This window comes from Salvelinus fontinalis, chromosome 4, assembly GCF_029448725.1.
Source record: "Salvelinus fontinalis isolate EN_2023a chromosome 4, ASM2944872v1, whole genome shotgun sequence".
Lineage (NCBI taxonomy): Eukaryota > Metazoa > Chordata > Actinopteri > Salmoniformes > Salmonidae > Salvelinus > Salvelinus fontinalis.
The window spans coordinates 56,382,687-56,398,188 of NC_074668.1; the positions used below are offsets into that span (position 1 = coordinate 56,382,687).

The 15,502-nt window shown below is 41.1% G+C and overlaps 1 protein-coding gene across 1 annotated transcript in view; it reads right to left on the reverse strand.

The window, feature by feature from the left end:
• The window catches only part of LOC129854024 (SH3 and multiple ankyrin repeat domains protein 2-like), a 271,897-nt gene that overhangs the window by 55,224 nt on the left and 201,171 nt on the right, over positions 1-15,502 (reverse strand). The window contains exons 17-19 of the mRNA XM_055920631.1: positions 2,266-2,401; positions 1,996-2,076; positions 1,863-1,877 (exon numbers count right to left, since the gene is read on the reverse strand). Of these exons, the coding sequence (XP_055776606.1) occupies positions 1,863-1,877; positions 1,996-2,076; positions 2,266-2,401 (232 nt within the window). The remainder of the gene's footprint in view (positions 1-1,862; positions 1,878-1,995; positions 2,077-2,265; positions 2,402-15,502) is intronic.

The following is a 15,502-nucleotide window of genomic DNA, read 5'->3' on the forward strand; positions in this document are numbered from 1 at the left end:
ATTAAGCCAAATTTCTTAAAATCAATCCCATATACTATGTTATTACAAAAAAGGTTTTAAAATCTCTGGTAATGCCAATATGGAAGACTATCAAATGCTTCTCAAAGATGCCCTCTGGTGGTCAAACTAGCACTAACTTGCATTAACAGAAACAATGGGTGACAATTAGATAACGTGGCACAGAATGCTGCAGCAGCCCACAAGGTCTCCTGCAGTATGACACAACTTTTAAAGGAGAAACCACTGTATGCCATTTCCTGGTTACAAAAACTTCAGTTTATGTGACAAAACAAGTATAGTGTGGAGAATCATTGTACCATCTAAAACGCTGTGAAATATCTTTTCCATAACCAAAAATATTGTATTTTCAGCTGTTTGAAGCTGGTGTACAACACTTTAAGTAAAAGACGCAAAAACTAAACTTAAGAACGGGAAGCATAGAAATAGCCAACATAGAACATATCTACTGATTCTTAAACTTGCTTTAAAAGCGAATGAACGATCTATAACTCACATTTCTATGTGAATTTGGTCAGGTAACCCAAAAAGTTACATATTGCAGCTTTAATAGAAAAAAAATGCACTGACTATTATGTGACTAAAATGGCTATGACTAAAACGACACAAAAATTGTCCCGAATTTAACTAAAACTAACAAAGGATGAAATTACTAAAATGTGACTAAGACTAAAAATACATTGAAAATAGAGGCCAAAATTAACACCACAAGTTTCATCCCCATTCACCCTCTCTCTGTTTCTCTCTCTTCCTTTCCCTATGCCCAGTCTTCTCTCTCTCCCTGGTTCCCTGCCATTTTCCCTCTCTGTTTCTCTCTTTCTCCCTATTCCTTGTATTTGATCTCTCTTCTCTCTCCATCTCGCTTTCCCCTAGCCGAGTTAGAATGGTGGTGCTATAGCGTAGCGTGCGTCCCTAGCTACCCACCAGTTCCGCCTCCTCTCACCGGTGGTCTAGAGCAACCCTTCTCAGAAGCGCTGACTGTTCCCTCTGTCAGAACACATTACCACCACACTGCGCTCCCATTCCACACACGGTCCCTCGAATGAGATCTTGGCCCAACACACATACACCCATTCACACGTGCACACACACACTCACAAACAGAGAAGCAGAATCACACACGCAGATGCACGCTCTCACACACAGACACACATTCACAACCGTGTCTGTGTTTCTTACTCAAATCAAATTGTATCGGTCACATACACATGGTTAGCAGATGTTAATGCGAGTGTAGCGAAATGCTTGTGCTTCTAGTTCCGACACGTGCAGTAATATCTAACAAGTAATCTAACAATTTCACAACAACTACCTCATACACACAAGTGTAAAGGGATGAATAAGAATATGTACATATAAATACTTAAGATTTCCTAGGGTAACAATGTAAGAAATAATACATAAAAAACTATATACTGCATAGTTTCCTAAGAACGCGAAGCGAGGCGACCATGTCTGTCGGCGCCATCTCGCTTCCACTCAAAGACACTAATGCAACTCTAATGCCATCTTTACAACATGCCAGCTCCTCGTTTCCATGGTAGTTACACAAAAAAAAATCTGTGGAGGTATTTTCACAAACGAACGCTTCTCATGCAATGATGCAGAAAATCACTGTGAGAAATCCCAGTGATAAATAATAGCAAAAATATTACAATAATACATGGTTAACATAATTAACAGCATGTTTTGGTTTGAACCAATGGGCTTGACACTACAGCTTAGCTTCACGGGTTCAAAAGATGAATAAAACGTCAATGAATCAGCATGTTGAATATGTTGAATATTAGATGCACTTCCCACACCAGTATGCAACATAGTGTATGTTTAGCTCCACTCCTTACCTTTACTGATTTCCACTAATGGGAGATAAATAACAAACCAATAGGGACAAAAGAGAAAGATCGAAAAGAGGGCGTGGTTAGAGAGTCTCGTCTCAGTGACTCCTTTGTGAGATCCTATCAGATTGCCCCTTACCTAGTTCTTCCAGTTCAGAGGTCATAGACTTGGAGCGCATAGACAAGGCGGTGGTGGGGGCTCTCTTTGGCGGTGGGGGGGCTAAGAGAAAGAGAGAGAGGCCGAGAGAAAAATACATTTTGAATTGGGACTTTATTGGCACATTTCAACACCCAAAATACATTTAGCATTTTTGCATGAGCGTTGGTTGTTCGGACAGCATTGTGCTACTACTGAAGGTGGTGCGTACATTTTACTAGCATAACATGAAGTGGTGTAGGGGTGTAGTACCTTTTTTACGTGCTGTATCCTCAGGGTCCATATTCCTGCTGACCGTTACCACTTTGATGATGAGGCTGTTCCCTGCATGACGGATCATGTTGACCACCTGCCTGTGGCCCACCTTCACCACATTCTCTTGGTTCACCTAACAACACACACAACACACACTCTTACAATACACATATTTATATATCTGTGCTCTAACACACACACACACACACACACACACACACACACACACACACACACACACACACACACACACACACACACACACACACACACACACACACACACACACACACACACACACACACACACAACAGTATAACACAATACAGTTATGACGGTGTGAATTTGGTCCAGTAACCATGGAACCTAATTCATTCAGATATTCCAGAGTGAAACCATGTAATGCCAGAGCACAGACCACATGTGATACTGATACTGATACTAACACACACACACACACACACACACACACACACACACACACACACACACACACACACACACACACACACACACACACACAGAGAGAAAGAGTGGTATTTAGGGAAGTTGTTACTATCATACATATATTTCTACAAGAGAAACTGTTGTGTTTTTCAAAATGTAAACAAATGGGGATCACACAATACTAAACAACATTCTCAGTAACGGTTGCACAAGAAGAACTGTGTGCAAACCACTACAACAAATATTAGAATGAGCGCCCACCTCTAGCTGGGCTTGGTGTGGGCTAACACCTGTGTGGGCTGGCTTGTGTAGGGCTGATATGGGATAGCCTGTGTCTGGCTATTCTAGGCTAACCCGTGTCGGGCTGGTGTGAGCTTGGTGTCGGCTAACCCGCATTGGGCTTGGTGTGGGCTGGCCCATCTTGGGCTGGTGTGGGCTAGCCTGTGATGGGTTGGTGTACGCTATACTGTGTTGGGCTGGCACGTGTTGGGCTGTAACCAGTGCCTGTCACCTGGTTCAGGTTATCAGTCAACCTACCAGGATATTTACAAACAGCCCAGGAAAGAAATCATAGTCATAATAATAATAATCATTGCAAAGCACACTGCCCTATCCCATCTACACAAGAGGAATACCTATGTAAGAATGCTGTTCATTGACTATAGCTCAGCATTCAACACCATAGTACCCTCCAAGCTTTAAGCTCGGAGCCCTGAGTCTGAACCCCGCCCTGTGCAACTGGGTCCTGGACTTCCTGACGGGCCGCCCCCCCAGGTGATGAAGGTTGGAAACAACACCTCCACTTTGCTGATCCTCAACACAGGGGCCCCACAAGGGTGCGTGCTCAGCCCCCTCCTGTACTCCCTGTTCACCCATGACTGCATGGCCATGCACGACTCCAACTCAATCATCAACTTTGCAGACAGCACACAACAGTAATAGGCAAAATACCTGCCCTACAGGACACCTACAGCACCCGATGTCAAAAGAAGGCCAAAAAGATCATCAAGGACAACAACCCCCAGAGCCACTGCCTGTTCACCCCGCTATCATCCAGAAAGCGAGGTCAGTACAGGTGCATCAAAGCTGGGACTGAAAAACAGCTTCTATCTCAAGGCCATCAGACTGTTAAATAGCCATCACTAGGTGGCTTCCACCCAGTTACATAACCCTGCACCTTAGGGGCTGCTGCCCCAAATACATAGACTTGAAATCCCTGGCCACTTGAATAATGGAACACTAGTCACTTTAATAATGTTTACATATTTTTGCTTTGCTCATCTCATATATATATACTGTATTCTATTCTACTGTATTTTAGTCTTTGCCACTCCGACATTGCTCATCCTAATATTTATATATTCCTTAATTCATTATTTTACTTTTAGGTTGTGTGCATTGTGTGTATTGTTGTGAATTGTTAGATATTACTGTACTGTTGGACCAAGAAACGCAAGGATTTCGCTACACCCGCAATAACATCTGCTTAACATGTATGTGACAAATACAATTTGATTCTGAGATGTATTGGCTAACGACACAATCATTGGTGCTTTTTTGTGCTTGTGCACATTAAATATCGTTAATGTAGGGCTCATAAAATGTATTTAATACATGGCTCATCAGGCTCAGGCATCAGGTTTGAATTTTCATTCTGATCAAAGTTCTAATCAAATCCAGACATATTTATATGGTTTATAATGCTTTTGAATGACACTTCCGGTTTTGGCGGGAATTACCAGGTTACCTGAGAGATAAGTGATTTATTCTCGGGGTGGAACATTTGTAAAATACCCGGAAAATATTCAACCCTAATTTTAACCATCTTTATTCCAACCAATTCAATTCATACAAAAAATGTAAGGAAGATTGGGGCTAGTTGATAAAAATACAAAACATTCAACGTGAGGTATTGTCCTTTCAAGTCATGTGTAAAAAAGTTGTTTAAGATAACATTTTCTTTAGCCACCATAAGCTAACAATCAATGGAAGTAATAAGGGCACTAGAGCATGTTTTTGAATGGCAAAATCTACTTTAAGTAACGTCAAACGAATATGGAGTTGATTTGAGTTGATTCCAGATGATTTGGACATTTAAAAAAACACTTCCATTGATTGTTAGCTTGTGGTGGCTAAAGTTATCAGAAGTTCACAGTAGCTGTTTAAAACACCACAACAGCTAAGCAGTGATTTGGACTGCTCATGAATTTAAATAAATTATTACTCTGACACTTTTAAAGTGATGCCCCCCTCTGTCCTTGATTGTTCCCAAATAAGTCTATATAACACAGTTGTTGTTCAAATCTTTATGTCACAAACAGAACTGGAGTTATAACCAGTTATAGGAGGGAATGTAATTTATTGAATGGTTTTTGCCCATTGCCCCTCCTTCTCCTGACATTAAGGCCTGCTCCCCTCCTCCCGACAGTTGAAGGTGCTGTGCCCAGTTGATAATCATCCCGGATAATCATCCCATTTTTCTAAATGTATAAAGTTGCCAGTGCGAAGTGATGCGCATTTCGTGTCTGGAACAGTGATAATTTGAAACAGGGCTCAATTTGGCAAGCTAACTTTTTGGGGGGAGGTATTATTTTCGATATACAGAATAAACTAAATGGAAAATATTGACTTCGTTTATTCTGCCTGTTCTTTTGAATTGTCCAAATGGATTAACAATTCCACATTAAACACTGCATGGTTATGAATTAAAGCCACAACATCAGTTTGGTGAGTAGGCCTATTTTTTTATTTATCCTTTATTTAACTAGGCAAGTCAGTTAAGAACACATTCTTATTCACAATAACGGGCTACTATCACGCCCTGACCTTAGAGAGCCTTTTTATTTCTCTATTTGGTTAGGTCGGAGTGTTATTTGGGTGGGCATTCTAGTTTTTCTATTTCTTTGTTGGCCGGGTATGGTTCCCAATCAGAGGCAGCTGTCTAACGTTGTCTCTGATTGGGGATCATACTTAGGCAGCCTTTTTTCCACCTTTAGTTTGTGGGATCTTGTTTGTGTGTAGTTGCTTTCTGCACTGCATGTAGCTTTACGTTAGTTTTTGTATTTTTTTGTTCTTTTTCGGTGTCATTTAAATAAACGTAAAATGTACGCCTACCACGCTGTACCTTGGTCCAGTCCATCTCTAAACAAACGTGACATCTTACCCGGACAAACCTGGATGACGCTGGGCCAATTGTGCGCTGCCCTACGGGACTCCCAATCACGCCACTCGGGAGGCCTAGGCTTAATGATTCTCATGAAAATACGCTCTTTGCCTTTATCAAACTAATGTTTTTGCATTTTTTCAGTGTGGAACCTGTTTATATTTAGGGGGTTATAGCCTAAGCCAGAGATGGGCAACTTTGATGGAGGTGGAGGCCTCATTACGAGGGGCCACAGTGGCAAAACATTTTAGCGGCCCGTCGTGACAGCGAAGACAAAAAATATATATTTTTAAATAATTTCCTGCAATTATGCAAATTCTGCCATTGGGCATAGAGAAAATGTTGTCATTTTAAAGCACATTTGTGCAATTCTACACATTTTGCCATGGGTCTGAGAGAAGATTTAGCAGTTGTATAACTCATTTCATGCAATTCTGCAAAATATGTAAAATTGCACAAATGTGCTTTAACTTCTTGCGACTACAGGGGGTGCTGTTTTCTCATTAGCATAATTGCATTACAGATTAAACGGCTTCCTACTAAATTCTTTATCGTACAATATGCATATTATTACTATTATTGGATAGAAAACAGTCTCTAGTTTCTATAGGCGTTGGAATTTTGTCTCTGAGTGGAACAGAACTCATTCTACAGCAATTTCCCTGACATGGAGTCAGATTTCACACATTTTGGCCCCTGATCTGGAGTCAGTTTAAAGGCCACTGTGAACGCTATCAGGATACGGACACTGCTTACGTCTTCCCCTGGATGCCTTTACGTGATGACGATTTGAATGGTATCGATTGCGCAATCACAGCCCCTATAAAACAAAAACACGTGTAGGTAGGAACTCTTTTCCAGATGCGTCGGGCGCGCGGTGGACACCGACCTGCTCTTTTTCCAAGCATTAGTGTAGCCAGTTATATTTCTCCGGTCATGTTTCTACTCGTTATAGGAGTTAAAAACATCATAAGGTAGTTAATTTAAACCGTTTTATAGCAATTTATATCCGTTTAGTGCGATTTTGGGACATTTATTTCTGAGACACTGTGAATCTCTGGGCACGGTTCCAATTCATGCCGAACGCAATGGGCATTTCTACATGGCAAGAGGACAGCTTTCGACCAAAAGACGATTAGACCCAAGAAAGGATTCTTTGCCCAAGATTCTGATGGAAGAACAGCTCAAAGTAGGAACAATTTATTATGATAAATCGTGTTTCTGTCGAAAAATGTTAATCGCTTATGACGCCATCTTGCTAGACGTAGCTTCGCTTGGCGCAAACTGTATTGAAAAGTAAGGATAATTAAAAAAATGTAAATCAGCGATTGTATTAAGAATTAAATTGTCTATCAATCGCAGTCCACCCTATATTTTTTAGTCACGTTTATGAGTATTTATGTATACGACTAGATCACTGTCTAATATGGCGCACGACATTGTCTGACCAGCTGGGCAACTTTTGTCATTGTCTAACCATGATTTTGGTGGCTAAATATGCACATTTTCGAACAAACTGTATATGTATGTTGTAATGTGATGTTACAGGAGTGTCATCTGAAGAATTCTGAGAAGGTTAGTGAAAAAATTAATATATTTTGGCGATGTTTACGTTATCGCTCTCTTTGGCTAGAATCAATGCTCTGGTAACGTTTGCATATGTGGTATGCTAATATAACGATTTATTGTGTTTTCGCTGTAAGACACTTAGAAAATCTGAAATATTGTCTGTATTCACAGGATCTGTGTCTTTCGATTAGTGTATGCTGTGTATTTTTATGAAATGTTTGATGATTAGTAATTAGGTAAACACGTTGCTCTATGTATTTATTCTAGTCCATTTGTGACGGTGGGTGCAATTGTAAACTATGATATCTACCTGAAATATGCACATTTTTCTAACAAAACCTATCCTATACCATAAATATGTTATCAGACTGTCATCTGATGAGTTTTTTTCTTGGTTAGTGGCTATCAATATCTTAGTTTAGCCGAATTGGTGATAGCACCTGATGGAGTAAGAAACTGATGGAGTTAGAAAAGTGGTGTCTTTTGCTAACGTGGTTAGCTAATAGATTTACATATTTTGTCTTCCCTGTAAAACATTTTAAAAATCTGAAATTGTGGCTTTATTCACAAGATCTGTATCTTTCATTAGGTGTCTTGGACTTGTGATTTAATGATATTTAGATGCTACTATTTAATTGTGACGCTATGCTAGGCTATGCTACTCAGTGTGGGGGGGGGGTGGGGGGTGCTCCCGGACCCGGGGTAGATACTCGTGAAAGGTTAAAATGGGGTGTAGAGAAAAATGAGCAGTTTTACAGATAATTTCCTGCAATTTTACAGATTTATTCAAAAGGTGGAGGCAAATGTTTGCAGTTTTTAATATGATAACTGATGATCAATGGGCCCCACCCCGGTCAGTAAATCGACCATTCTAAAAGTTTCAATAGCTGGCCGCTAGACTAATTTACCAATCAAATTTTTTTTTGCTGACATTGGCTAATTGAGTGACTGCTGATGCACAACCAAACTTCGAAATTGCACCTTGTGTATTCTATTATTCTAACTCTCAACAGGAAGTTGAGACCCCGACTAAGTCTACCCCCCAATTTAAAAAAATTATATATTTTTATGTTTTAAATTGGTCCGCAGCCCTACAAAGGGGCCACCAGTTGCCCATCTCTGACCTAGGCTAACCAATTCTAAATGGCACTAGCAGTTCGCAAAGTAGCCTAAGAGGAAACTAGACGGGACTCAATTATTTCCAAACTGCAGATCGTTGTTAGAACCCATACTGTATTTCCCTACTTCAATCAACCAATACATTTTGAATGTGATAAAACTGACATCATTGTCAAGGAATGTCGCTTGTGTAGTATCCCATCAGGTACGTTTTATAGGCATTTATTTATGTAGGCCAAACGGGAGCTTGTGTGCACACTCAGCACGCGAGTGTGTGTAGAGGAAGCGGTCGGGAAAGGGAATTTAGGGAGAAGAACTGTTTAGTGCTTGGATTGATTTCTTTTTTGTTGAGCCCTGCAAATGCACATGTACAAATGGAAAACTAATGTAAAAGCAAATTAACAATGTCTTCAAGACAACATTTATTTTTTATTTTGTGGACAAAATGTAACTTACCCGTTCAGGCAGCAACATATCACATTCCACTAAATCGTTTTACAGTATACAACAAAAAAAAGGGATCTCTGGTTAAAGATCTAGTTTTAACGTCCGTTCAAGTACTCGAGTACTCATAGTCAATGAGAGCGTACAGAAAAGCATACACACTACAGAACTGGCTTTGTATAACAAGTGAGGGAGCAGTGTGTGTGTGTGTGTGTGAGGGAGAAAGAGAGAGTGTGTGTGTGTGTGTGAATATATGAGTGTGTCGTGTAAGAGGGGCTTTTATGTTGAACGCAGGCAGGTTACTTGTTAAACCCACAGTGGAGGGGCTGTACATTTGTGGAAGATTAGAAGCACAGCCTCTTGTCTTGTGGTGTGTGTTTGTGTGTATTCCCTTGATGAAAGTGGGAACAGGGAAACTTCAAAGCAGGCTCATTAAACGCTACCTGCTCTCCAGAGTGTGCGAGTGCATCAGTGTGTGTTTGTGTGCCTAAGGGAGAGAAATGACGTGTGTGCAAATGTTTGGTGAGTATGCATTGTTTGTGTATTTATGGTGAATCTTTCTGTGTCTGAATGACTGTGCTTGTAGTGATGACGCACAACTCCAGATAGAAGAATCTGGATTCTGATGAATCATGCTGCTGAGCACGGAACTATCAATGGATGAGTACACACACACACACACACACACACACACACACACACACACACACACACACACACACACACACACACACACACACACACACACACACACACACACACACACACACACACACACACACTGTCGTAGCTGAATCAGAATTAGTTAGGTACATAGATAAATAAGATGTTTTATTTACTTTCATAATATGCAGAATATCAGAAAGGGAGAAGGGCTCCACTATCTCTGTGCGCTAGTCACTCCCTTCTTTTCCCATTGGGGGGAGGAGTATGGTAGTGTCTGAAACCATTATACCACCCCTCTGATGTTGAAACTTATCTTTCATAGTATATGACCTAGAGGCTCACTCCCCTTAGTGAGCTTCTCCAGGGTGGGGAGAAGAGGGGGTGTATTTGAGATGGAAGTATCTAGAATTGACAATTGATATATGCCATTGGATGAGGTAATGTTTTGGTCCTAATGTCCTGGAAATCATGATCGACAACCGCCTCCGAGAACGCGCGAGACAGCGCCTTTTTGACCCCCCCCCCCCCCCCGGTTTCCTGAGCACCCCAAGCTCAGCATTGAGGAGCCCATACAGCTGGGATGCACACATCTGAGCCCACAGGTGCGTGACAGGCACATGCGCGAAGGCTGCTGCCGCTACTGCGGCCATCTCCATGCCCAGAGCTGACAGGAAACACCAGGGCTAACCAGGACAAGGGGAGAGCCATGACGAGCTGTGCAGTTACCTCCCGGCTACCCAGTCACCGTCTGTCACTACCTGCAACCCTCCACTGGGACAACTGTCAACACTAGATTCAAGCCTGCGTGGACTACAAGGCTGCAGATCATTTAATTGATCAAGACTTTGTCAGAGAATTACAAATCCCCTGCGTGAAGTGCCCCATCCCTCTGAAAATACAAGCCCTCGATGGATGGCACATTGGCGCCGGTCAGGTGGAATATCAGACCAAGCCCATTTTACTGCAGGTTGTGGTGAACCACTCAGACTCTTAGTTTTTTTAAATCACTGCTCCCGAGAACCCCCTTATCCTAGGGTACCCCTGGCTAGCGCTACATAACCCATTATTCTTCTGGTCCACGGGACACCTACTAGACTGAGCTAAGGACTGCCATGCTAAAAATCTAAGACCCCCATCAAAAGCCTTGTGTCCTCCTGCATCCATTGAAGACCAAGATTTCTCCGCTCTCCCTCCTGAATACTTCGACCTCCGGGAGACCTTCAGTAAGAGAAAAGCTTCCACCCTTCTCCCCCCATAGTCCATACGACTGTGCCATAGAACTCCTATCCGGCTCCATACCTCCCCGAGGCCGTCTGTACTCCCTCTCAACCCCTGAAGCAGCAGTCATGGACAATTACAATCAGAAGTTGCTTGAGGCAGGTTTTCTCGAGGCACTGTTCAGCATCTGTTGGTCCGAGGCACCCTGCAGTGGTTCCACCTGTCACCAGAGGGCGGCAGAGACTGTCCTAGAGTCATTAATGACACTCAGGCGTGTCCAATTTACTAATTATGATTGCCCTGTTAATAGAGGTGTGTTTTCTGTTGTCCTTTGCAGAAGCTTGAATTGTTTACAGTGTGCGTTTGTTTCCTGAGTGAGTTTGAGACTTAGCGTTTGTTGTTTTTTCAAGTGTACTGTGATCCCGTGTGGCTCAGTTGGTAGAGCATGGCGCTTGCAACGCCAGGGTTGTGGGTTCATTCCCCACGGGGGGACCAGGATGAATATGTATGAACTTTCCAATTTGTAAGTCGCTCTGGATAAGAGCGTCTGCTAAATGACTTAAATGTAAAAAATGTAAATGTAATCCTGCGGCTACCGTTTCTCAGTAAAGTATTATGTTTATCCTTAACCACTGATTCCTCGTCTGGTCTCTTCTCTGCAAATGGGTCCAACCTTACCACATCACAATCAGAGCTGGCTGCAGACAACGACCAGTTAGGGGGAAATCAGATTCTCAACATTTTTAAGCTATATTTATAATTATATAAAATATATGCAACGAATTTTCCACCAACAGGTTCCTGTGCCAATGCTTCACACATCCAATAAGTAAAGCATAACTGCATACTGATTAGTGACTTCAACATCATGGTTTGTGTAGAGTATGCCAATCTTGACAAACAGAAAATACAACCCTCCCTACCTTGTACCCATTATCGAATGCTTGGCTTGACATTCTCTGAATGTCATTAAACTTTTTGGTGTTTTGAAACAGATGTCTCTTTCCATTCATCAAATGTTTGGATGCTGGAATGAGTGGAGTGGACAAACGTGCGCAGGTAGCCTACAGAAGACTTTTGAAGTAGCCTAATCAGATTAAAACATTGTGACTGGTTGTGTTTATTACAAACATAAAACTAAAAGGTAATAAATACATTTGCGAAACAATTCCAGGCGAAATAACGACAGGACCTCCTCAGCCATTGCACCAGCTGTCGTCATCTGCAGTTCTATGGTAAGAAACATCATGGTTCCCGGAGCAAAATCTTATGATATCCTGGAGCACGAGTACAGGACATTAAAAGGCTGCTTCTGACTATTCTATGACAGATGCAGGGAGCTGACGCTGTCGTCGTCCATGTGGGGTCAAACGACATTAGGAGGGCTAGCTCGGAACTTCTGAAAATGTATTTTAAAAGAGCTGATTCTAGCACTGAAAGATTCCAAAAAGCGGCCAATTATTTCAGGTCTGGTACCATTGTTGGGCCGCGGGTGTGAAAGATTCAGGCTACCGGCATTACACCCTTGGCTAAAAGATTACAGTACCTCTGTTGGAGTCACTTTTATAGATAACGTTGAAACCTTCTGGAAACAGAAGATGCTCTATAGGAATAATGGTCCATCTGAATTATCTTGGCTACTGGACTCTGTCCACGCATTTCAACTCTGTGTTAACCTGTTGGGGATGGGGGCGCTGTTTAGACTATTTATGCTAATTTGGCTAATTTTTTAAACGGCTTCCCACAAAATCCTTGATCGTACAATATGCATATTATTATTATTATTGGATAGAAAACAGTCTATAGTTTCTATAGGAGTTGAAATTTTGTCTCTAAGTGGAACAGAGCCCATTCTACAGCAATTTCCCTGACATGGAGTCAGATTTGAGAAATGTTGGCCACTTTTCTGAAGTCAGTTAAAAGGGCACTGTCGTTGCTATGACTATACGGACACTTCTTACGTCTTCCCCTGGATGCCTTTACGTGATGACGATTCCAACGGGGTCGATTGCGCGTTCACAGGCCCTACAAATGAAAAAAACCTTTAGCTAGCAAGTCTTTTCTTGCTGCGTAACGCGCGTGGAAGACACCGACCCTCTCCTGTTCCAAGCGTTAGTTTAGCCTGTTATATTTCTCCGGTCATCTTTTCACTCGTTATAGGAGTTACAAACATCATAAAGTAGTAAATTTAAAGCGTTTTATAGCAATTTATATCCGTTTAGTGCGATTTTGGGACATTTATTTTTGCAACGATGTGAAAAGTTGGGCACGCTTTTCAGTTCATCCCGAACGCAGTTGACATTTCCACATGGCAAGAGGACAGCTTTCCACCAAAAGACGATTTCTCCCAAGAAAGGATCCTTTGCCCAAGATACTGATGGAAGAACAGCTCAAGGTAGGACATTTTTATTATGATAAATCGTGTTTCTGTCGAAACATTTTAGTGGCTTAGGACGCCATGTTTTTTGACGTAGCTTCGCTTGGCGCAAACTGTATTGAAAAGTAAGGATAAATTAAAAAATGTAATAACGCAATTGTATTAAGAATTAAATTGTCTATCAATCCCTGTCCACCCTATATTTTTTAGTCACGTTTATGAGTATTTATGTATAAGAGTAGATCACTGTCTAAGTGGCGCAAGGACATTTTCTGACCAGCTGAGCTACATTTCACATTGTCTAACCATGATTTTGGTGGCTAAATATAAACATTTTCGATCAAACTATGCATGTTGTAATGTGATGTTACAGGAGTGTCATCGGAAGAATTCTGAGAAGGTTAGTGAAAAAATTAATATCTTTTGGCGATGTTGACTTTTATCGCTCACTTTGGCTAGAATCAATGCTGGGCTGCTAATTGCTATGTGCTAAGCTAATATAACGATTTATTGTGTTTTCGCTGTAAGACACTTAGAAAATCTGAAATATTGTCTGTATTCACAGGATCTGTGTCTTTCGATTCGTGTATGCTGTGTATTTTTACGAAATGTTTGATGATTAGTAGTTAGGTAAACACGTTGCTCATTGTAATTATTCTAGTCCATTTGTGATGGTGGGTGCAATTGTAAACTATGCCATCTACCTGAAATATGCACTTTTTTCTAACAAAACCTATCCCATACCATAAATATGTTATCAGACTGTCATCTAATGAGTTTTTTTGTTGGTTAGGGGCTATAAATATCTTAGTTTAGCCGAATTGGTGATGGCTACTGGTGTTGGTGGACAAATAAAAGATGGTGGATTATGCTAATGTGTTTTTAGGTAATAGATGTACATCTTTACATATTGTGTCTTCCCTGTAAAACATTTTAAAAATCGGAAATGTTGACTGGATTCACAAGATCTGTGTCTTTCATTAGCTGTATTGGACTTTAATGTGTGAAAGTTAAATATTTTAAAAAAATATTTTTTTTGAATTTCGCGGCACTGGTTTTTCAGTGGGGGGGGGGGGGGGGTGTGCCGCTAGCGCCACGCTGATCCTAGACAGGTTAAGACAATGACTCATTAATGACCCAAGCCCAACTCAGTTAATCCCTACCATTGTGTCGCTGAGGTGTAATAATGCTGCAGAAAATGTACATTATCCCCAGGGGCATTGGCAGACACAATGAAAATAACCTAATTTATGTCCCTCTAACTTCCTTGAATGCCTCTGTTTATCCTACAGCTATTGTATGCAGTAATCATTTGCCTATGAACCAGAGTTATACTGTTAGCACTGAGGCGGTGTGTCCTAGTAGGAAGTCCACTGTGTGCAGCTGAGCCTACACTATCAACTCAAACATAAATAAAATGAGCATGTCTACTTCTGCTAAGCTTCCTAGATTAAAAAAACAACTACAATCAAGCATCCCAGAAAAGTGTTAAAAATAGCCCACATTAACATACGTAGCCTAAGAAACAATGTTCAAGAAATGTATATATGAACCATGAGGTTTTTCTTGAGTTGGCGGCTTGATGAAAGCCAAGCAATATTTAAATCACCCAGAAAATATACCTCTTTCTTTATATCACATACATTATCAAGCATTTCACACATGTTATCCAGATACTGACTGTAAGCACTTGGTGGTCTAAAGCAGCTTCTCACCAGAATGGGCTTGAGGTGAGGCAGATTACCCTGTAGTCCTATTACTTCAACAGTATTTATCATGAGATCCTCTCAAAGCTTTACAGGAATGTGGTTCTAAATACAAAAAGCCACACCACCTTAAGCATTTCTGTATTTTCTGTAAATCTTATAACCATGTATTGCTATCACTGAATCATCAAATGTATTGTCTAAGTGACTTTCAGAGATGGTCAGAATATGAATGTCACCTGTAACGAGCAAATTATTGCTTTCATGAACCTTGTTTCTTAAGCTACATATAATAACGTGGGCTATTTTTTAACACTTTTCAGGGATGCTTGATTGTTTTCATTGCTTTACTGGGAAGCTTAGCAGAAGTAGACATGCTCATGTTATTTATGTTAGTGCAGGGTGAGCTGCACACAGTGGACTTCCTGCTAGAGCACACCGCCACAGGGCTAATAGTATAACTTTGGTTCATAGGCACATGATTACTGCATACAGTTAGGGGGACATAAATTAGTTGATCCCATC